This window comes from Oncorhynchus mykiss, chromosome 5, assembly GCF_057628025.1.
Source record: "Oncorhynchus mykiss isolate SJ-2025 chromosome 5, ASM5762802v1, whole genome shotgun sequence".
Classification (NCBI taxonomy): domain Eukaryota; kingdom Metazoa; phylum Chordata; class Actinopteri; order Salmoniformes; family Salmonidae; genus Oncorhynchus; species Oncorhynchus mykiss.
In genome coordinates this window covers 13,290,182-13,314,087 of record NC_143026.1, presented here as the reverse complement: position 1 = coordinate 13,314,087, position 23,906 = coordinate 13,290,182, and the positions used below count along the sequence as shown (strand labels likewise).

The window sequence follows — 23,906 nt, the reverse complement described above, 5'->3', positions numbered from 1 at the left end:
CTTAAGCCCCTCACATTGAGACAGGACATTATTTGTATTTATTAAGGATCCCCATTAGTTCCTGCCAAGGCAGCAGCTACTCTTCTTGGGGTTTATTATGGATCCCCATTAGTTCCTGCCAAGGCAGCAGCTACTCTTCCTGGGGTTTATTATGGATCCCCATTAGTTCCTGCCAAGGCAGCAGCTACTCTTCCAGGGGTTTATTATGGATCCCCATTAGTTCCTGCCAAGGCATGAGCTACTCTTCCTGGGGTTTATTATGGATCCCCATTAGTTCCTGCCAAGGCATGAGCTACTCTTCCTGGGGTTTATTATGGATCCCCATTAGTTCCTGCCAAGGCAGCAGCTACTCTTCCTGGGGTTTATTATGGATCCCCATTAGTTCCTGCCAAGGCAGCAGCTACTCTTCCTGGGGTTTATTATGGATCCCCATTAGTTCCTGCCAAGGCAGCAGCTACTCTTCCTGGGGTTTATTATGGATCCCCATTATTTTATTTATTTATTTCACCTTTATTTAACCAGGTAGGCTAGTTGAGAACAAGTTCTCATTTGCAACTGCGACCTGGCCAAGATAAAGCATAGCAGTGTGAACAGACAACACAGAGTTACACATGGAGTAAACAATTAACAAGTCAATAACACAGTAGAAAAAAAGGAGAGTCTATATACATTGTGTGCAAAAGGCATGAGGAGGTAGGCGAATAATTACAATTTTGCAGATTAACACTGGAGTGATAAACGATCAGATGGTCATGTACAGGTCATATTGGTGTGCAAAAGAGCAGAAAAGTAAATAAATAAAAACAGTATGGGGATGAGGTAGGTAAAAATGGGTGGGTTATTTACCAATAGACTATGTACAGCTGCAGCAATTGGTTAGCTGCTCAGATAGCAGATGTTTGAAGTTGGTGAAGGAGATAAAAGTCTCCAACTTCAGCGATTTTTGCAATTCGTTCCAGTCACAGGCAGCAGAGAACTGGAACGAAAGGTGGCCAAATGAGGTGTTGGCTTTAGGGATGATCAGTGAGATACACCTGCTGGAGCACTTGTTACGGGTGGGTGTTGCCATCGTGACCAGTGAACTGAGATAAGGCGGAGCTTTACCTAGCATGGACTTGTAGATGACCTGGAGCCAGTGGGTCTGGCGACAAATATGTAGCGAGGGCCAGCCGCCTAGAGCATACGGGTCGCAGTGGTGGGTGGTATAAGGTGCTTTAGTGACAAAACGGATGGCACTGTGATAAACTGCATCCAGTTTGCTGAGTAGAGTGTTGGAAGCAATTTTGTAGATGACATCGCCGAAGTCGAGGATCGGTAGGATAGTCAGTTTTACTAGGGTAAGTTTGACGGCGTGAGTTAAGGAGGCTTTGTTGCGGAATAGAAAGCCGACTATAGATTTGATTTTTGATTGGAGATGTTTGATATGAGTCTGGAAGGAGAGTTTACAGTCTAGCCAGACACCTAGGTACTTATAGATGTCCACATATTCAAGGTCGGAACCATCCAGGGTGGTGATGCTAGTCAGGCGTGCTGGTGCAGGCAGCGAACGGTTGAAAAGCATGCATTTGGTTTTACTAGCGTTTAAGAGCAGTTGGAGGCCACGGAAGGAGTGTTGTATGGCATTAAAGCTCGTTTGGAGGTTAGATAGCACAGTGTCCAAGGATGGGCCGGAAGTATATAGAATGGTGTCGTCTGCGTAGAGGTGGATCGGGGAATCTCTGGCAGCAAGAGCAACATCATTGATATATACAGAGAAAAGAGTCGGCCCGAGAATTGAACCCTGTGGCACACCCATAGAGACTGCCAGAGGACCGGACAGCATGCCCTCCGATTTGACACACTGAACTCTGTCTGCAAAGTAGTTGGTGAACCAGGCAAGGCAGTCATCAGAAAAACCGAGGCTACTGAGTCTGCCGATAAGAATATGGTGATTGACAGAGTCGAAAGCCTTGGCAAGGTCGATGAAGACAGCTGCACAGTACTGTCTTTTATCGATGGCGGTTATGATATCGTTTAGTACCTTGAGCGTGGCTGAGGTGCACCCGTGACCGGCTCGGAAACCAGATTGCACAGCGAAGAAGGTACGGTGGGATTCGAGATGGTCAGTGACCTGTTTGTTGACTTGGCTTTCGAAGACCTTAGATAGGCAGGGCAGGATGGATATAGTTCTGTAACAGTTTGGGTCCAGGGTGTCTCCCCCTTTGAAGAGGGGGATGACTGCGGAAGCTTTCCAATCCTTGGGGATCTCAGACGATATAAAAGAGAGGTTGAACAGGCTGGTAATAGGGGTTGCGACAATGGCGGCGGATAGTTTCAGAAATAGAGGGTCCAGATTGTCAAGCCCAGCTGATTTGTACGGGTCCAGGTTTTGCAGCTCTTTCAGAACATCTGCTATCTGGATTTGGGTAAAGGAGAACCTGGAGAGGCTTGGGCGAGTAGCTGCGGGGGGGGGGGGGGAGCTGTTGGCCGAGGTTGGAGTAGCCAGGCGGAAGGCATGGCCAGCCGTTGAGAAATGCTTGTTGAAGTTTTCGATAATCATGGATTTATCGGTGGTGACCGTGTTACCTAGCCTCAGTGCAGTGGGCAGCTGGGAGGAGGTGCTCTTGTTCTCCATGGACTTTACAGTGTCCCAGAACTTTTTGGAGTTGGAGCTACAGGATGCAAATTTCTGCCTGAAGAGCTGGCCTTAGCTTTCCTGACTGACTGCGTGTATCGGTTCCTGACTTCCCTGAACAGTTGCATATTGCGGGGACTATTCGATGCTATTGCAGTCCGCCACAGGATGTTTTTGTGCTGGTCGAGGGCAGTCAGGTCTGGAGTGAACCAAGGGCTATATCTGTTCTTAGTTCTGCATTTTTTGAACGGAGCATGCTTATCTAAAATGGTGAGGAAGTTACTTTTAAAGAATGACCAGGCATCCTCAACTGACGGGATGAGGTCAATGTCCTTCCAGGATACCCGGGCCAGGTCGATTAGAAAGGCTTGCTCACAGAAGTGTTTTAGGGAGCGTTTGACAGTGATGAGGGGCGGTCGTTTGACTGCGGCTCCGTAGCGGATACAGGCAATGAGGCAGTGATCGCTGAGATCCTGGTTGAAGACAGCGGAGGTGTATTTGGAGGGCCAGTTGGTCAGGATGACGTCTATGAGGGTGTCCTTGTTTACAGATTTAGGGTTGTACCTGGTGGGTTCCTTGATGATTTGTGTGAGATTGAGGGCATCTAGCTTAGATTGTAGGACTGCCGGGGTGTTAAGCATATCCCAGTTTAGGTCACCTAACAGAACAAACTCTGAAGATAGATGGGGGGCAATCAATTCACAAATGGTGTCCAGGGCCCAGCTGGGAGCTGAGGGGGGTCGGTAGCAGGCGGCAACAGTGAGTGACTTATTTCTGGAGAGAGTCATTTTTAAAATTAGTAGTTCGAACTGTTTGGGTATGGACCTGGAAAGTATGACATTACTTTGCAGGCTATCTCTGCAGTAGACTGCAACTCCTCCCCCTTTGGCAGTTCTATCTTGACGGAAAATGTTATAGTTGGGTATGGAAATCTCAGAATTTTTGGTGGCCTTCCTGAGCCAGGATTCAGACACGGCAAGGACATCAGGGTTAGCAGAGTGTGCTAAAGCAGTGAGTAAAACAAACTTAGGGAGGAGGCTTCTGATGTTGACATGCATGAAACCAAGGCTTTTTCGATCACAGAAGTCAACAAATGAGGGTGCCTGGGGACATGCAGGGCCTGGGTTTACCTCCACATCACCCGCGGAACAGAGGAGGAGTAGTATGAGGGTGCGGCTAAAGGCTATCAAAACTGGTCGCCTAGAGCGTTGGGGACAGAGAATAAAAGGAGCAGATTTCTGGGCATGGTAGAATATATTCAGGGCATAATGCGCAGACAGGGGTATGGTGGGGTGCGGGTACAGCGGAGGTAAGCCCAAGCACTGGGTGATGATGAGAGAGGTTGTATCTCTGGACATGCTGGTTGTAATGGGTGAGGTCACCGCATGTGTGGGAGGTGGGACAAAGGAGGTATCAGGGGTATGAAGAGTGGAACTAGGGGCTCCATTGTAAACTAAAACAATGATAACTAACCTGAACAACAGTATACAAGGCATATTGACATTTGAGAGAGACATACAGCGAGGCATACAGTAATCACAGGTGTTGAATTGGGAGAGCTAGCTAAACAGTAGGTGAGACAACAACAGCTAATCAGCTAGCACAACAACAGCAGGTAAAATGGCGTTGACTAGGCAGGGAGGGTCGGATTAACTACACACAGAGCCTGAGTGCGGCTGGGGCCGACAGATAAAACATAAACAAGCAGAATAGAGTACCGTGATTAATGGACAGTCCAGCATGCATCAGCTATGTAGCCAAGTGATCAGTGTCCAGGGGGCAGCGGTGGATGGGGCAGGGAAGCTAGACTGGCGAGTATTATCCAGGTTAAAAAAAGGTAAAGCCGCTAGCAGTGGCTAACAATGACTAAATAGCTTGTAGCTAGTTAGCTGGTTAGTTTCTGGAGGTTCTTGAATGTGTTCTAAAAATAAAAAATAATAGCGATTCCGTATCACATTGGGTGAGGCAGGCTACCGGAAGGTATAATCGAATTAAAAATCGAAAAGAGATTGAAAGTAAATATGGGTCCAGTGAGTGGTTGGGACGCGGCGATTCAGACAGTTAGCAGGCCTGTGCTAACAAGCTAACAGTTAGTAGGCCGGGGCTAAACAAGGTAGCAGTTAGCGGACCGGGGCTAAACAAGCTAGCAGTTAGCAGGCCGAATTAGCAAGCAAGCAGATAGCAAGGGCTAGAAAGTTAGTCTTTGGGGGACGTCGCGATGGGGTGAGTCTGTTTATGCTTCTTCATGCGGTGACATCGATAGACCGGTCGTGGGTCCGGATATTGTAGCCCAGGAGTATGCTTCGGTGGTAGCACAGGAGCTCTGGCCGGGCTAGCTTCAAGCTAAGTGGATGGAAACGCTAGCCAGGAGTAATCATCCGGGGTTGCGGTTAGCTAGTTAGCTAGTTGTGAAGATCCAGCTGAAAATGTTCCGTTTGCGGTGAGAATCCGGTGGGAATCCGGGGATAAAAATAATAGGTCCGTTATGCTCTGGTTAGAGTCGCGTTGTTCGAACTGGCGAGAGCTTTCCGAGCTAAAGGTTAGCTGATGACCAGTTAGCTGATGACCGCTAGCAATGGTTTGCTGGTAGTTATCTGGCTAGCTTCAGTTGAGGGGTTCCGGATCCGAAGTAAATATAAAAAATATGGGATATGACACGACAAGACGTCTGACTGCTACGTCATCTTGGCAGCAGCTACTCTTCCTGGGGTTTATTATTGATCCCCATTAGTTCCTGCCAAGGCAGCAGCTACTCTTCCTGGGGTTTATTATGGATCCCCATTAGTTCCTGCCAAGACAGCAGCTATTCTTCCTGGGGTCCTTCAACACTAAGGCAGTTATATACAAGTTATAATATTACATGACATCACATTCCATAACACTTTTCACAACACATTAAGTGTCTGCCCTTAGGCCACAACTCTACTACCACATATTATCTACAATACAAAATCCATGTGTACATGTGTATGTGTGTGTGTAGAGTGTGTCTTACCATGTGTATGTGTGTGTGTCTTACCATGTGTATGTGTGTGTGTAGAGTGTGTCTTACCATGTGTATGTGTGTGTAGTGTGTCTTACCATGTGTGTGTAGAGTGTCTTACCATGTGTATATGTAGTGTGTCTTACCATGTGTATGTGTGTGTAGTGTGTCTTACCATGTGTATGTGTGTGTAGAGTGTGTCTTACCATGTGTATGTGTGTAGTGTGTCTTACCAGGTGTATGTGGTGTAGTGTGTCTTACCATGTGTATGTGGTGTAGTGTGTCTTACCATGTGCATGTGGTGTAGTGTGTCTTACCATGTGCATGTGTGTGTAGAGTGTCTTATCATGTGTATGTGTGTGTAGAGTGTGTCTTATCATGTGTATGTGTGTGTAGAGTGTGTCTTACCATGTGTATGTGTGTGTAGAGTGTCTTACCATGTGTATGTGTGTGTAGAGTGTCTTATCATGTGTGTGTGTGTGTGTAGAGTGTGTCTTACCATGTGTATGTGTGTAGAGTGTGTCTTACCATGTGTATGTGTGTGAGCTTTATCTCAATCATCCATCTGTTACATTTTTGCATGAATCTGTATTCGGCCCATTTGCTTTGTTGAATGTCAATGTAGCGATTGCAAATGACCCAGACTTCCTTTCCTACAGCTATGAGTGTGACTGTGAGGACACAGGATTCCTGGGTGACCACTGTGAGGAGGACATCCCTGAGTGTGCGTCTGACCCGTGTCAGCACGGCGCCACCTGCCTGGAGGGAGTCAAAGAGTATACCTGTCTCTGCTGGCCTGGTATGTGCACCTTACCATTACCCACCACATTTGCAGAAATGTTGTCAAACAGGGTTAAAAAGACAAACACTAAACTGATATGGTGCTGCGGTTGTCCATGTCTGGAGTAGGTACAGTTGTTCATATCTGGAGTAGGTACAGTTGTCCATGTCTGGAGTAGGTACAGCTGTCCACGTCTGGAGTAGGTACAGTTGTTCATGTCTGGAGTAGGTACAGTTGTCCATGTCTGGAGTAGGTACAGTTGTCCATGTCTGGAGTAGGTACAGTTGTCCATGTCTGGAGTAGGTACAGTTGTCCATGTCTGGAGTAGGTACAGTTGTCCATGTCTGGAGTAGGTACAGCTGCCCATGTCTGGAGTAGGTACAGTTGTCCATGTCTAGAGTAGGTACAGTTGTCCATGTCTGGAGTAGGTACAGCTGTCCATGTCTGGAGTAGGTACAGCTGTTCATGTCTGGAGTAGGTACAGTTGTCCATGTCTGGAGTAGGTACAGCTGTCCATGTCTGGAGTAGGTACAGCTGCCCATGTCTGGAGTAGGTACAGTCCATGTCTAGAGTAGGTACAGTTGTCCATGTCTGGAGTAGGTACAGCTGTTCATGTCTAGAGTAGGTACAGTTGTCCATGTCTGGAGTAGGTACAGCTGTCCATGTCTGGAGTAGGTACAGCTGCCCATGTCTGGAGTAGGTACAGTTGTCCATGTCTAGAGTAGGTACAGTTGTCCATGTCTGGAGTAGGTACAGCTGTCCATGTCTAGAGTAGGTACAGTTGTCCATGTCTGGAGTAGGTACAGCTGTCCATGTCTGGAGTAGGTACAGTTGTCCATGTCTGGAGTAGGTACAGCTGTTCATGTCTAGAGTAGGTACAGTTGTCCATGTCTGGAGTAGGTACAGCTGTCCATGTCTGGAGTAGGTACAGCTGCCCATGTCTGGAGTAGGTACAGTTGTCCATGTCTAGAGTAGGTACAGTTGTCCATGTCTGGAGTAGGTACAGTTGTCCATGTCTGGAGTAGGTACAGTTGTCCATGTCTGGAGTAGGTACAGTTGTCCATGTCTGGAGTAGGTACAGTTGTCCATGTCTGGAGTAGGTACAGTTGTCCATGTCTGGAGCAGGTACAGTTGTCCATGTCTGGAGTAGGTACAGTTGTCCATGTCTGGAGTAGGTACAGCTGTCCATGTCTGGAGTAGGTACAGCTGTCCATGTCTGGAGTAGGTACAGCTGTCCATGTCTGGAGTAGGTACAGCTGTCCATGTCTGGAGTAGGTACAGTTGTCCATGTCTGGAGTAGGTACAGTTGTCCATGTCTGGAGTAGGTACAGTTGTTCATGTCTGGAGTAGGTACAGTTGTTCATGTCTGGAGTAGGTACAGTTGTTCATGTCTGGAGTAGGTACAGCTGTCCATGTCTGGAGTAGGTACAGTTGTCCATGTCTGGAGTAGGTACAGTTGTCCATGTCTGGAGTAGGTACAGTTGTTCATGTCTTGAGTAGGTACAGTTGTTCATGTCTGGAGTAGGTACAGTTGTTCATGTCTGGAGTAGGTACAGTTGTCCATGTCTGGAGTAGGTACAGCTGTCCATGTCTGGAGTAGGTACAGCTGTCCATGTCTGGAGTAGGTACAGCTGTCCATGTCTGGAGTAGGTACAGCTGTCCATGTCTGGAGTAGGTACAGCTGTCCATGTCTGGAGTAGGTACAGCTGTCCATGTCTGGAGTAGGTACAGCTGTTCATGTCTGGAGTAGGTACAGTTGTTCATGTCTGGAGTAGGTACAGCTGTCCATGTCTGGAGTAGGTACAGTTGTCCATGTCTGGAGTAGGTACAGTTGTCCATGTCTGGAGTAGGTACAGTTGTCCATGACTGGAGTAGGTACAGTTGTCCATGTCTGGAGTAGGTACAGTTGTCCATGTCTGGAGTAGGTACAGTTGTCCATGACTGGAGTAGGTACAGTTGTCCATGTCTGGAGTAGGTACAGTTGTCCATGTCTGGAGTAGGTACAGTTGTCCATGTCTGGAGTAGGTACAGCTGTCCATGTCTGGAGTAGGTACAGCTGTCCATGTCTGGAGTAGGTACAGCTGTCCATGTCTGGAGTAGGTACAGCTGTCCATGTCTGGAGTAGGTACAGCTGTCCATGTCTGGAGTAGGTACAGCTGTCCATGTCTGGAGTAGGTACAGCTGTTCATGTCTGGAGTAGGTACAGTTGTTCATGTCTGGAGTAGGTACAGCTGTCCATGTCTGGAGTAGGTACAGTTGTCCATGTCTGGAGTAGGTACAGTTGTCCATGTCTGGAGTAGGTACAGTTGTCCATGACTGGAGTAGGTACAGTTGTCCATGTCTGGAGTAGGTACAGTTGTCCATGTCTGGAGTAGGTGCAGTTGTTCATGCTGTCAGACGACTGTAGAGTGAAAGAGGGGGGTGTCATAATGGCCTAATAGTAGTGCAGTTTGTTTAGGCTTTGAGTGAACAGTACTACAGTACTATACAGTGTATTTCCATGTCATTGGTTATCTTAGGTTATGAGGGGGAGAACTGTGAGATGGACATTGATGAGTGTGCTGAGCAGCCATGTGAAAACGACGGCGAGTGTTTCGAGCGTTCCGACACATCCCACTGGGAGATGGACTGGGAGTTCAGGTTCGCCGACGCTGCCGGATACCTGTGCCAATGTCAACCCGGGTTCGCAGGTGAGACGCAGTCCAATGAAAGGAGAGGGGGTTTACTAACATTGAACGTTGCACAGGAGCAAATTTAAGGATGGTTACTTTTTTAAATTGTTTTGGCCATTTCACACAGACAGAGAATAAGGTTGTTGGTGTTGTTTCTTTGTCTCTTTCCAGGAGAGAACTGTTCTGTGAACATTGATGAGTGTGAGTCTGAACCCTGCCAGAATAGAGGCTCTTGTGAGGATCAGGTGAATGGCTACACCTGTTTATGTCCGGAAGGATTTATGGGTAAGGTTTTCAAAAACTCTGTATACTTATGTACATCATTACAGCAGGACAGTATTATCGACACTGACTGTACAAAACATTAGGAACACCTGCTCTTTCCATGACACAGCTTTCTCCTGGACTCACCTGGTCAGTCTATGATCCCTTATTTGATGTCACTTGTTAAATCCACTTCAGTCAGTGTAGATAAAGGGGAGGAGACAGGTTAAAGAAGGATTTTAAAACCTTGAGACAATTCAGAAATGGATTGTGTATGTGTAACATTCAGAGGGTGAATGAGCAAGACAAAAGATTGAACTGCCTTTGAACGGGGTATGTTACTACGTGCCAGGCACACCTTTTTTGTGAAGAACTGTAACGCTACTGGGTTTTCTCACGCTCAACAGTTTCCAATTGTCCACCACCCAAAGGACACAACTGTGGGAAGCATTGGAGTCAACATGGGCCTACATACCTGTGAAATGCTTTCGACACCATCCATGCCCAACGAATTGAGGCTGATCTGAGGGCAAAAGAGGGGGACTCAATATTAGGAAGGTGTTCATAATGTTTTGTACACCCAGTGTATATCCTTGTGCTGTTTTTATCACATCAGAAGAATGGACTGATCTGTAGATTCAATTCTAGGTAGATCGATCTTCAGAAGTCTGACTGAAATAGTGCATTGCATTTTCAGGGGAAATTTGCGAAATCAACATTGATGAGTGCGAGAGCCAGCCATGTCTGAATGGTGCATGGTGCGAGGATGGCGTGGCCAGCTACACCTGCCACTGTCCTGAGGCTGAGCCTGACAAGCTGCCCTGGGGTGGCCACCACTGCGGCATCCAGCTCCTGGGCTGCGTGGATCAAGAATGCCAGAATGGCGCCACCTGCCACCCGTGGCTGGAAGAGGAAGAGCATGGCCACACCTGCCTCTGCCCCCACGGCTTCTACGGTGAGCTCTGCTCCACACCCACCACCTTCTCATTCTCCAGTCCGGGCTTCATCCTTATCATGGTCACCCTGGAAGTGGAAGAGAGGAGGAGACGGAGGCATGCCGAGCACCACCACCACGGGAAGGGAGTCCGGCTACGCTTTCGCACCACCTTGCCCGACATGGTGCTCTTCTACCGTGGCGATGCTGACAGCCACCTCTTGCTGGAGATTGTGGGTGGAGGTCTTCGCGCCAAGGCCTTCTCGGAGGATGCCGAGCTGGAGGTTGCATTCTCTGGGCTGGTCAGCGACGGAGACTGGCACGACGCTGATGTGTACGTGAACGAAGAGGAAGGGCTGGTTTTTAACCTGAAAGGTCCAGGATGCGACAGCGAAGGGTGCACGGTGAAGGATGGTGGTCCCAACGGGCCACACTTCGTTCCCTCTGAGGCGTTCGGTCACGTCTACGTGGGCGGTGCCCCCGGAGAGTTGCTGGAGCACACGAAGAGTGGCCACGGGTTTGTGGGGTGTGTGGAGGACCTGCTGATCGACTTCAAGGACATTCTGCCCCAGAACCTCCCAGAGGAGCAGGCCAATGAGATGGAGCTAGGCTGTAGCAAGACAGAGTGGTGCGAACCTGACCCCTGCTCCGGTCAAGGCCACTGTGTGGACCTGTGGATCAGCCACCGCTGCGACTGCTACCGGCCCTACCACGGTCACAGCTGCGCCGATGGTAAGCAACATTTACCTTCCAACAATGTATCTGATAATACAGTCTTCTGAGAAAGACATACATTTAGAACATTCCATCCAGACCATTTTCTAATTAACCTCATTTGCAATTCCAAGAGCACTAGCTCACTTCATCAAAGTACTTTTTCTAAGATATTTGTCTTCACTTTTTGATTAGTAATTTGCCCTAAGGTTTGGTTACAATTTATTTGGATTGCCCGGATAGTCCAACGGTAGACGCTTTACAGATGGCCATACTATCAACAAACTATCTGTTGACAACCAACTGATTGCTAAGGTTAAGGTTAGGATTAGGATACGGATTTAGGGCTAGGGTTAGTAGATAGTTAGTTCAAATGTTACTGACTATCCAAATAAAGTGTTACCTAATGTCTTTCTATGGCCAGGCCAGGTACACATGGTTTATTCCTCTGGTTTAAGTTTGTATTTATTTCCTTTTATCTGTTCTGACAGAGTTCCCCTCCTGGACATACAGTCATGAGGAAACTGTGAGCTACAGTGCCTATGACATTGGCACTGATCACGGCGCCAACTTCAGCGTCTCCTTCTTCCTGCGGTCTCTGAAGCCCGATGGCCTGCTCTTCCAGCTGAGGCGACCCGGAGAGGACGGAGAAGAGGGCGAGGCCTACTTTAATGTTTTCCTGGGCATGGGGAGAGTCCTGGTCAGCTCCGTCCCCGAAAGCCACCCACTGACGGCACCCATCGTCGTGACCACCGGCAAGAAGCAACTTCTACACGTCGAGGTCCAGTATGGACGGGTGTTCTTCCAGCACGCCGGCCTGCGCTACGGAATAGGTGAGGTTCCCGAGGTGGAGGTGCACAGTGGGGACCTGGCCTACGTAGGGGGTCTCCCCAGGGAGGGGGAAAACTCTGAGGCCTGGGGGGGACACTTCAAGGGCTGCCTTCAGGACCTGCGTCTGGACGGAGCGCATCTGGACGTGGATGCATGGAACAGCACACTAAATAACTCAGAGGGAGAGATCTACTTCCCCGCCGATGCTGAGAATGTAGAGCCGGGCTGTATTAGCGACAACACCTGCCAGGTAAGACTGACTACACTCATACCAGGACTACACTCATACCAGGACCCCTATTGTAATAATGTGTAATATTATTGTATTAACCAGAAGCGGGCCATGGTATAAGACAACTGACACATTACTATTATTTATTGAGCTGTTGGTTAAGGGCTTGTAAGTAAGCATTTCACGGTAAGGTATACCTGTTGTATTCTGCGCATGTGACAAATACAATTTGATTTTATCAACAGAGGGAAGTACTACAGACATGAGGGGTAGGATGTAAATGTGACATGTCAACTGTATCAAAATTCAGATTATCTCGAAATAGAAGGACATCGTCAGTAATGAATGAGGACAACTAAGTGACTTGTGACTGGACGAAAATTGACTAAAATGTTGTTTAAATGTTATTTTGGTCTGAAGCCGGAGCCATGCCAGAACGGAGGAGACTGCACCATCACGTGGAATGGCTTTGCATGTTCTTGTCCTGTGGCTTTCACTGGGAAGACCTGCGAGACGCGCGTGTGGTGTGTCAGTGACCCGTGTGTCAATGGTGGACATTGTGTGGACCTGACTGATGGATATGAGTGTGAGGAAATATTAAAGTAATTCTCAGCTTGAGCAAAACGACTTAGTGTTTCTTCATCATTGCTTTCTTTCTTCACCATTTTCATTTGAATTGACTTTAGTGTATAGCTGTCATTGCATGAATGAGAGAAATCCCCCCCACACAAAATGCATAATAGATAGCTTTAATAAAACAAAAAGGTGGTGTTTTCATCTGAAGTCTTACCCACTTGTTAACCCTCAGGTGTGACCAACGCTACCTTCGAGAACAACCCGGTGCAGTACAGTGCAGAGGGTTCCTTGGGCTCGTCTCTGACCCACGTGTACCTGGAGCTCCGTACCCGCTCAGAGAACGCTGTGCTGCTCCGTGCCTCCCACGGGGCCGAGCTCCTACTAGTGGGACTGCTGGACTCCTCTATCCGTGTCGAGATCCACGGTGGAAACAGTGTGGAGGTGCTGACCTTCTCCGGTGTGCGACACGTGGCCGATGGTGGTTGGCACCGGGTGAGCATTTCCATGGCTGACCCGGATAGCGAGGCGTCACACTGGGTTATCACCGTGGATGGCATCACTGACGCCAGCAGCACCCCAGAGGAGGCAGGTGCCCTGCACTTCCTCAACGAGGAAGGGGCGGAGGTCGCTATCGCTGAGAGCTTCACAGGCTGCCTGGGCGCCGTAAGAGTCAGCGGGGTCTATCTACCATTTGTGGATGACCTACACCCACCACAGCCTGCCCACTTCCACAGAACGAGCGACGAGGAGATTCGTATGGGCTGTACGAGTGCGGATGTATGCCATTCGGACCCCTGTCAGAACGGCGCCATGTGCAAGGATCTCTTTAACAAGTTTGACTGTGTTTGCAAGCCAGGTTGGGAGGGAGAAAATTGCGAGGTGGACACGGACGAGTGTGCGTCTGGGCCCTGCGTCCACGGCACCTGCATGGATGAGTTGGCAGGTTTCGAGTGCGTGTGCAACCCGGGGTTTGGGGGCGTTTCTTGCGATGAGGACCTGAATGAGTGTGAGGAACATGGCTGTGAGAACGGGGGCTCCTGCATGGACCGGGTGAACAGCTACACCTGCGAGTGCACAGACGACTACACCGGCCCACTCTGCCAGTGAGTAGACTTTCTGTTAACGCCAACCAATTAGTGTCACAGGGATCGTTGTCATGTGGAACAACAGATTCTCACATTATTTTTTTATCTAGCTAGCACATATGTGTTTTAAACAAGGTTTATATGGAGTTTCTCAAACTATCAGATCAAATACAGAATACCTTGTGGAAATATATTAAAGTGACAAAGGGATATTCTAAATATAAGTTGCACGATTATATACTTTTGAAATTTATTTATACACCTATTTATGGAAATTGGATAGTTTTGAAGATAAAACAGGCTTTGAGTCGCCATTGTGAAGGTGTAATTCTGTACATCACCCACAGGTGGACTTATCCCCCACTGACATGCGAAGAGGATGTTCAGTGTGAAAACGGGATCTGCCATGACGGACTGTGGGGGGCCAATTGTACCTGTGTGCCCGGTTTTGCAGGGGAGAGGTAAGTTCCCAAACTCTTTTCAATAGTGTGGGACAAAAATGGTTGACATGCACAAAACAATACAGCTGTTAACAAATCAGGCAATCCAGGGTACCACCCCAAACTGCTTGGGATGATAGGGATGGATACCAGAATATATACACTACCGTTCAAAAGTTTGGGGTCACTTAGAAATGTCCTTGTTTTTGAAAGAAAAGCACATTTTTGGTCCATCAAAATAACATCAAATTGATCAGAAATACAGTGTAGACATTGTTAATGTTGTAAATGGCAGATTTTTTATGGAATATCTCCATAGGCATACAGAGGTCCATTATCAGCAACTATCACTCCTGTGTTCTTATGGCACGTTGTGTTAACTAATCCAAGTTTATAATTTTAAAAGGCTAATTGATCATTAGAAACCCTTTTGCAATTATGTTAGCGCAGCTGAAAACTGTTGTGGAGATTAAAGAAGCAATAAAACTGGCCTTCTGTAGACTAGTTGAGTATCTGGAGCCATCAGCATTTGTGGGTTCGATTACAGGTTCAAAATGGCCAGAAACAAAGAGCTTTCTTCTGAAACTCATCAGTCTATTCTTGTTCTGAGAAATTAAGGCTAATCCATACGAGAAATTGCCAAGAAACTGAAGATCTCTTACAACCCTGTGTACTACTCCCTTCACAGAACAGCTCAAACTGGCTCTAACCAGAAAATAAAGAGTGGGAGGCCCTGTGCACAACTGAGCAAGAGGACAAGTACATTAGATTGTCTAGTTTGAGAAACAGACGCCTCACAAGTCCTCAATTGGCAGCTTAATTAAATAGTACCCGCAAAACACCAGTCTCAACGTCAACAGTGAAGAGGCGACTCCGGGATACTGGCATTCTAAGCAGAGTTCCTCTGTCAGTGTCTGCGTTCTTTTGCCCATCTTAATCTTCTCTTTTTATTGGCCAGTCTGAGATATGGCTTTTTCTGTGCAAATCCCGGAGACACTAATGTACTTGTCCTCTTGCTCAGTTGTGCACCGGGGCCACCCACTCTGTCTATTCTGGTTAGAGCCCATTTGCGCTGTTCTGTGAAGGGAGTAGTACACAGCGCTGTACAAGATCTTCAGTTTCTTGGCAATTTTTTGCATGGAATAGCCTTCATTTCTCTGTACTTGAATAGACTGACGAGTTTCAGAACAAAGTTCTTTGTTTCTGGCCATTTTGAGCCTGTCAAATCAAAATATATTTTACATTTAAGATTCTTCAATGTAGCCACTCTTTCCCTTGATGACCACTTTGCACACTCTTGGCATTCTTTCAACCAGCTTCATGAGGTAGTCACGTGGAATGCATTTCAATCAACAAGTGTGCCTTGTTAAAAGTTAATTTGTGGAATTTCTTTCCTTCTTCATGCGTTTGAGCCAATCAGTTGTATTATGACAAGGTAGGTGTGGTATACAGAATATAACCCTATCTGGTAAAAGACCAAGTCCATATTATGGCAAGAACAGCTCACATAAGCAAAGAGAAACGACAGTCCATCAGTACTTCGATCCAGAACATTTCAAGTTTCTTCAAGTTCAGTCGCAAAAAGTATCAAGCGCTATGATGAAACTGGCTCTCATGAGGACCGCCACAAGAAAGACAGATCCACAGTGACCTCTGCTGCAGAGGATAAGTTCATTAGAGTTAACTGCACCTCAGATTGCACCCCAAATAAATGCTTCACAGAGTTCAAGTAACAGGCACATCTCAAAATTAACTGTTCAGAGGAGACTGTATGAATCAGGCCTTCAAGGTTGAATTGTTGCAAAAGAAACCCCTTAAGACTTGCTTGGGCCAAAAAACACGAGCAATGGACACTAGACCGGTGGAAATCTGTCCTTTGGTCTGATGAGTCCAAATGTGAGATTTTTGGTTCCAACCACCGTGTCTTTGTGAGACGCAGAGTAGACGAACAGATGATCTCCGCATGTGTGGTTCCCACCGTGAAGCATGGAGGAGGAGGTGTGGTGGAGCTTTGGTAGTGACACTGTCACTGATTTATTTATAATTCAAAGCACACTTAACCAGCATGGCTACCGCAGCATTCTGCAGCAATACGCCATCCCATCTAGTTTGCGCTTAGTGGGACTATCACTTGTTTTCAACAGGACAATGACCAAACACACCTCCAGGTGGTGTAAGGCCTATTTGACCAAGAAGGAGAGTAATAGAGTGCTGCATCAGATGACCTGGCCTCCACAATCACCCGACCTCAACCCAATTCAGATGGTTTGGGATGAGTTGGACCACAGAGTGAAGGAAAAGCAGCCAACAAGTGCTCAGCGTATGTGGGAACTCCTTCAAGACTGTTGAAAAAGCATTCCAGGTAAAGCTGGTTGAGAGAATGCCAAGAGTGTGCAAAGCTGTCATCAAGGCAAAGAGTGGCTACTTTGAAGAACGTCAGATATAAAATATATTTTGATTTGTTTAACACTTTTTTGGTTAATACATGAATCCATATGTGTTATTTCATTGTTTTGATGTCTTCACTATTATTCTACAATGTAGAAAATAGTACAAATAAAGAAAAACTCTTGAATGAGTAGGTGTGTCCTAACTTTTGACTGGTACTGTATATCTCACATGATGCTTGCTCTGGTCTAGACTTTAAATATCCTTACTGTGTTATTCTCCTCAGGTGTGAAACGGAGATAGATGAGTGTGAGTCGAACCCCTGTCAGAATGGTGGCTCGTGTATCGATCGAGTCAACAGGTTTTGGTGTGTTTGCCTGCCTGGCTACAGCGGTCTGTTCTGCGATACAAGCGTAAGAAACTCTTGACTTCTTCATTCTCCTTCTCCTCGAAGTAATTTTGCATTCATCATCTATAATAAATGATTTAATGATTAGTAAGCATTTATAAGTATGTAATCTTTACAATGCATGAGCCTTAATAACATTTATAAATGTTTTATGGTATTTATAATGGTTTATTCTTTAAAATTATTATGACGTGTAATAAAAATGTTTTGCATTAAGTCATTTTAGAATTAGCCATAGTCATTTACTCATCACTGACGTTTCTCCCTTGGTTGTTTTCCCGCCTTGCAGAAACAGCCCCAGAAAGAGAGGGTGCCGTGGCTGGTGATAGCCATCCCCCTGGTGTGCCTCTGTGTCCTGCTGGCTGTCATTGGCATCACCTTCATGGTGCTCACCGCCCGCAAGAAACGCCAGTCAGAGGGCGCCTACAGCCCCAGCACTCAGGAGGTGGCCGGGGCGCGTCTGGAGATGGACAGCATGCTCAAGGTTCCCCCAGAGGAGCGGCTCATCTGATCGAGTCATAAAAGCTGATCCGAGAACTGTGCTCGGAACATGTTGCTATGCAGCGTAACACAAAAAGCTACAAAAGCAGATCTGAGAGCACCGCACTGCTGGCAGGTGCGCGAGACTCACTTGAGACAATAGACTCTGTATAGTCAGTCTAGCTGGCTGGAAGGAGATACAGGGGGAGAAGAGAAGATCTACTGCCCCCTGCTGGACGGATGGACATGTTACTGACCCAGTGGTGCTGTGTAATTGTGTTTTGATGGACTGATCTAATGTGTGAGTGGTTTTGAGGATCTTGGGGAGGGAGTGGAGGTTAAAGGAGTGAGGGTTGGCAGAGAACTGACAGTTGGAGGACTGGGGGGTGGGTAGTGGGGGCTGGTTGGTAGAGAACTGACAGTGGGGGTGAGCAGTGGGGGTTGGTTGGTAGAGAACTGACAGTGGGGGTGAGCAGTGGGGGTTGGTTGGTAGAGAACTGACAGTTGGAGGAGTGGGGGTGGGCAGTGGGGGTTGTTGGTAGAGAACTGAAAGTGGGGGTGAGCAGTGGGGGTTGGTTGGTAGAGAACTGACAGTTGGAGGAGTGGGGGTGGGCAGTGGGGGTTGGTTGGTAGAGAACTGACAGTTGGAGGAGTGGAGGGGGGCAGTGGTTGGTAGAGAACTGACAGTGGGGGTGAGCAGTGGGGGCTGGTTGGTAGAGAACTGACAGTGGGGGTGGGCAGTGGGGGTTGGTTGGTAGAGAACTGACAGTGGGGGTGAGCAGTGGGGGTTGGTTGGTAGAGAACTGACAGTTGGAGGAGTGGAGGTGGGCAGTGGTTGGTAGAGAACTGACAGTTGGAGGAGTGGAGGTGGGCAGTGGGGGTTGGTTGGTAGAGAACTGACAGTTGGAGGAGTGGAGGTGGGCAGTGGGGGTTGGTTGGTAGAGAACTGACATTTGGAGGAGTGGAGGTGGGCAGTGGGGGTTGGTTGGTAGAGAACTGACAGTTGGAGGAGTGGAGGTGGGCAGTTGGGGTTGGTTGGTAGAGAACTGACAGTTGGAAGAGTGGAGGTGGGCAGTGGGGGTTGGTTGGTAGAGAACTGACAGTTGGAGGAGTGGGGGTGGGCAGTGGGGTTGGTTGGTAGAGAACTGACAGTTGGAGGAGTGGAGGTGGGCAGTGGGGGTTGGTTGGTAGAGAACTGACAGTTGGAGGAGTGGGGGTGGGCAGTGGGGTTGGTTGGTAGAGAACTGACAGTTGGAGGAGTGGAGGTGGACAGTGGGGGTTGGTTGGTAGAGAACTGACAGTTGGAGGAGTGGGGGTGGGCAGTGGGGTTGGTTGGTAGAGAACTGACAGTTGGAGGAGTGGGGGTGGGCAGTGGGGTTGGTTGGTAGAGAACTGACAGTTGGAGGAGTGGAGGTGGACAGTGGGGGTTGGTTGGTAGAGAACTGACAGTTGGAGGAGTGGGGGTGGGCAGTGGGGGTTGGTTGGTAGAGAACTGACAGTTGGAGGAGTGGGGGTGGGCAGTGGGGGTTGGTTGGTAGAGAACTGACAGTTGGAGGAGTGGGGGTGGACAGTGGGGGTTGGTTGGTCGAGAACTGACAGTTGGAGCATTCTGGTTGGGGGAGCCCAAGGACCAAAGGACAACCGCTCGTCTCCCACAGACGGAGAGGAGGCATATGCTCGAGGAGTGAGCATTGGGAAGATGGATGGACTTTTCTTTTTTAAGAAATACATTAACAGGGGGCACCACCTACCCACACCCTTACTAGAGCCTTGCCATTCTTGGTGAAAGGTAGGGCAACAATCTTAAAGGGGGGGTTCAGTATTTTACCATTTTTACAACTAAAGGTTCAATGGTTCTGCACCGTTTAAGAAGCCTATGGGCCAAAAGCAATTGTAATCAACGGGTTGGTTTTCTTTACAAAGCCACTTTAGTCACCACTAGAAAAAAATCTGCCCAAAATGTACTGCCTGTTGAAGACATGTCTGTCTCTTCCACCCCAGGAACTCTGCTCATAAGACTAATTTATCCTCCATGGTCACAATATGTGGAATTGTGGCACCACTACACACTCAAGGTTACACAGTTCTAGAACTGGCATTTTGGAGAATTAATTAATCCTTGTGAGACCTCGCTCTCTGTCGGACTCCACAATCCCTACCCCTTCCGAAATTTGAATGACTGATTTTCTTTTTGTGTGAAGAGGCTATAGTTTGTATATTTTTGGTCGTTCAAACGTGTTTGATTTTAAGTTGACATTAAGCCCAAAGGATGTTCTTCCACTCATTTTGTGTTAATTGGCTTTCTGAGCAGCTAGATTAGTGATGAAACAACAGGATAGACGTTTCTGATTTAAACAAACTGACGATGCAGATATCTGTGTTAAAGCCTGAGTATATTCACCTGTCCTTATTTGAAGATGTCACTCTCACCAAAAGCTGGGGTACTGTAAGTATGTGACTGGAAACAACGAAAGTAAGGCAAAATGTCACTATGCCTTTATCTTCTTGTCACATTCTCAAACATCTTGTTATACTTGGACTTTGACTGTATTGTACAAAGAAATGTTTCCTTAAAAGTGAAGTGCTTCACTGTTTCTTAATGCAAACATCAAGTCACAGCAAGACCCAACTGAAGAATAAGAGGAATGGGTTCCATCAAATCTTTAGCGAAAAGTAATGTGATACAAATATGAACTGTATACTGAGAAAACACTGCTGTACTTTTATCCTAGTTCTTTTATATACTGAGGAAAATCTAAACTTTTGTCTCTTATTGTTGTAAATTATGTCAGAAATGATTTGACAGTAGTTCTTTGCTGGGTTGTTCGATATCTGCATTAGTTTGCACTGTTTTCACATTCTACTTTCAGTGACGCTGGACATTTCTTATGTTGATACTGTTCATACAAGGTTTTGCATAGAAAGCAAGAGTTCAAAAATATGCAATAAAGACCGCACTGTATAGAGGATTCTACACAAACACAACCTTGTTGTTATTGAACTGTAAATATGTGTTAACAAAAAAAAAATTGTCGGGAGATTCTTATAATAAAAACACTGAGAAAACTGAGTCAGCACCTTTCAATTATAAGGCGATGGATACTGTACCTCTAGTTGCTCGAGTGTCCCTTCAATTTATAGGAGCTTTTGGAGTTAGTTAGCATTAGCCTAGTGCAGCTGAGCCCAGCTTTGAGGAACAACGGCTGGTTCTGATTTGTGAGGGAAATACCTTACCTTTATATCTGTGTGTTGCAGCTCATAAGATCTGAATATAAATGGTCAACATGCTAAAAGAATCTGCCCCCCAAAAACACTGTAAACAAACATCCTGAGAAAGTAATTGATCTTTCTTAGAACCCAATTTATTAACACACAAGGTCCAAAAAACACTACTAAGGGTCTTCAGAAGACACAATAGTTCCAGTCTGACTTCAGGGAATAGGGTGGTCAATAAGCAGATCACACTGCAGATCCAATGAGAGTGGCAGACAGAAACATGGCTAGAAAATAAGAGAATCAGTACAACTACTAGCTAAAGAAGGGAATAAAAAGAAGCCAGGCAGTGATTGTGTGACTGTGTTCTTTATAATCGTGAGAGATATACAAACGAGAAAAACTAACAGAAAAAAACTAAAAAGGAGGTGGAGGGAAGGTGGAGGGAAGGGGAGGTGGAGGGAAGGGGATGTGGAGGAGGGAAGGGGAGGTGGAGGAGGGAAGGGGATGTGGAGGGAAGGGGAGGTGGAGGGAAGGGGATGTGGAGGAGGGAAGGGGAGGTGGAGGAGGGAAGGGGATGTGGAGGGAAGGGGAGGTGGAGGGAAGGGGATGTGGAGGGAAGGGGATGTGGAGGGAAGGGGATGTGGAGGGAAGGGGATGTGGAGGGAAGGGGATGTGGAGGGAAGGGGATGTGGAGGGAAGGGGATGTGGAGGGAAGGGGATGTGGAGGGAAGGGAAGGTGGAGGGAAGGGGATGTGGAGGGAAGGGGATGTGGAGGGAAGGGGATGTGGAGGGAAGGGAAGGTGGAGGGAAGGGGAGGTGGAGGAGGGAAGGAGGGGTTGTGGAGGGAAGGGGAGGTGGAGGGAAGGGGAGGTGGAGGAGGGAAGGGGAGGTGGAGGAGGGAGGGAGGGGTTGTGGAGGGAAGGGGAGGTGGAGGGAAGGGGAGGTGGAGGAGGGAGGGAGGGGTTGTGGAGGGAAAGGGAGGTGGAGGGGATATGGAGGGAAGGGGATGTGGAGGGAAGGGAAGGTGGAGGGAAGGGGAGGTGGAGGGAAGGTGGAGGGAAGGGGATGTGGAGGGAAGGGGATGTGGAGGGAAGGGGATGTGGAGGGAAGGGGATGTGGAGGGAAGGGGATGTGGAGGGAAGGGGATGTGGAGGGAAGGGGATGTGGAGGGAAGGGAAGGTGGAGGGAAGGGGATGTGGAGGGAAGGGGATGTGGAGGGAAGGGGATGTGGAGGGAAGGGAAGGTGGAGGGAAGGGGAGGTGGAGGAGGGAAGGAGGGGTTGTGGAGGGAAGGGGAGGTGGAGGGAAGGGGAGGTGGAGGAGGGAAGGGGAGGTGGAGGAGGGAGGGAGGGGTTGTGGAGGGAAGGGGAGGTGGAGGGAAGGGGAGGTGGAGGAGGGAGGGAGGGGTTGTGGAGGGAAAGGGAGGTGGAGGGGATATGGAGGGAAGGGGATGTGGAGGGAAGGGAAGGTGGAGGGAAGGGGAGGTGGAGGGAAGGGGAGGTGGAGGAGGGAAGGAGGGGTTGTGGAGGGAAGGGGAGGTGGAGGGAAGGGGAGGTGGAGGGAAGGGGAGGTGGAGGAGGGAAGGAGGGGTTGTGGAGGGAAGGGGAGGTGGAGGGAAGGGGAGGTGGAGGAGGGAAGGGGAGGTGGAGGAGGGAGGGAGGGGTTGTGGAGGGAAGGGGAGGTGGAGGGAAGGGGAGGTGGAGGAGGGAGGGAGGGGTTGTGGAGGGAAAGGGAGGTGGAGGGGATATGGAGGGAAGGGGATGTGGAGGGAAGGGAAGGTGGAGGGAAGGGGAGGTGGAGGAGGGAAGGGGAGGTGGAGGAGGGAGGGAGGGGTTGTGGAGGGAAGGGGAGGTGGAGGGAAGGGGAGGTGGAGGAGGGAGGGAGGGGTTGTGGAGGGAAAGGGAGGTGGAGGGGATATGGAGGGGATGTGGAGGGGAGGGGATATGGAGGGGATATGGAGGGGATATAGAGGGGAGATACAGGGGATGTGGAAGGGGATATGGAGGGGATATGGAGGGGAGGGGATATAGAGGGGAGATACAGGGGATGTGGACAGGGGATGTGGAGGGGAGGGGATGTGGAGGGGATATGGAGGAGATGTGGAGGGGATATGGAGGGGCTGTGGAGGGGAGATACAGGGGATGTGGAAGGGAAGGTGAAGGGAAGATACAGGGAATGTGGAAGGGAATGTGGAGGGAAGATACAGGGGATGTGAAGGGAAGATACAGGGGGTGTGGACAGGGGATGTGGAGGGAAGATACAGGGGATGTGGAAGGGAATGTGGAGGGAAGATGCAGGGGATGTGGACAGGGGATGTGGAGGGAAGATACAGGGGATGTGGACAGGGGATGTGAAGGGAAGATACAGGGGATGTGGACAGGGGATGTGGAGGGAAGATACAGGGGATGTGGAAGGGAAGATACAGGGGATGTGGACAGGGGATGTGGAGGGAAGATACAGGGGAAGTGGAAGGGAATGTGGAGGGGGAGGGGATGTGGAGGGAAGATACAGGGGATGTGGAGGGAAGATACAGGAGATGTGGACAGGGGATGTGGAGGGAAGATACAGGGGATGTGGACAGGGGATGTGGAGGGAAGATACAGGGGATGTGGACAGGGGATGTGGAGGGAAGATACAGGGGATGTGGACAGGGGATGTGGAGGGAAGATACAGGGGATGTGGACAGGGGATGTGGAGGGAAGATACAGGGGATGTGGACGGGGATGTGGAGGGGATGTGGAGGTATGGACACCATCTACATCAGCAATAAATAGACACACCAAGGACTTTTGACCAACGTAGATATGGATTAAAACATAATGGAGTATCCTTGACGGTAAGGCAAAGACTGTTGTCACTGAATGTTCACTCATTCAATAAATACTGTGCTGCTGTCTTGACCAAGTGTTAGAGTGAGATTTCATTTGCATTGCTCGGATTCTTAAACCACACTTCAAATGTATAGTCGATCAAAAGTTACCACAGCCCCTAAGAAAGGTGCATACAAACCATAGGGTTCCTTGAAAAGCGATATATAAATCCCATGTATTATTATTCAATGAATACTAAGGGTGAGTGCAGTACTAATGATTGTGTTTCTTATAAACACAATGAATACTTAGGGATGTCTAGATATAGCCAGTTAAATATTGACAGCTAATCACTAATCACTTGTGAATTAATTATCGCTAACTTGAGTAATGTATGACTAGCTAATCAACGTCACTAACACCGTGCTTCAGAGAAAAGTCTGTATTTTGCAAACCTTTTTGACAAAATCAATTAAAA

General features: G+C 48.2%; 1 protein-coding gene across 1 annotated transcript in view; it reads left to right on the top strand.

Moving 5' to 3' along the window:
• Positions 1-17,553, top strand: part of crb2a (crumbs cell polarity complex component 2a) — a 41,829-nt gene extending 24,276 nt beyond the window's left edge. Inside the window, exons 4-13 of the mRNA XM_036976820.2 lie at positions 6,257-6,396; positions 8,898-9,068; positions 9,222-9,335; positions 10,012-10,980; positions 11,454-12,043; positions 12,446-12,611; positions 12,834-13,704; positions 14,034-14,147; positions 16,801-16,927; positions 17,213-17,553. Of these exons, the coding sequence (XP_036832715.2) occupies positions 6,257-6,396; positions 8,898-9,068; positions 9,222-9,335; positions 10,012-10,980; positions 11,454-12,043; positions 12,446-12,611; positions 12,834-13,704; positions 14,034-14,147; positions 16,801-16,927; positions 17,213-17,434 (3,484 nt within the window). The 3' untranslated portion in view covers positions 17,435-17,553. The remainder of the gene's footprint in view (positions 1-6,256; positions 6,397-8,897; positions 9,069-9,221; positions 9,336-10,011; positions 10,981-11,453; positions 12,044-12,445; positions 12,612-12,833; positions 13,705-14,033; positions 14,148-16,800; positions 16,928-17,212) is intronic.
• The last annotated feature ends 6,353 nt before the right edge of the window (positions 17,554-23,906 follow it).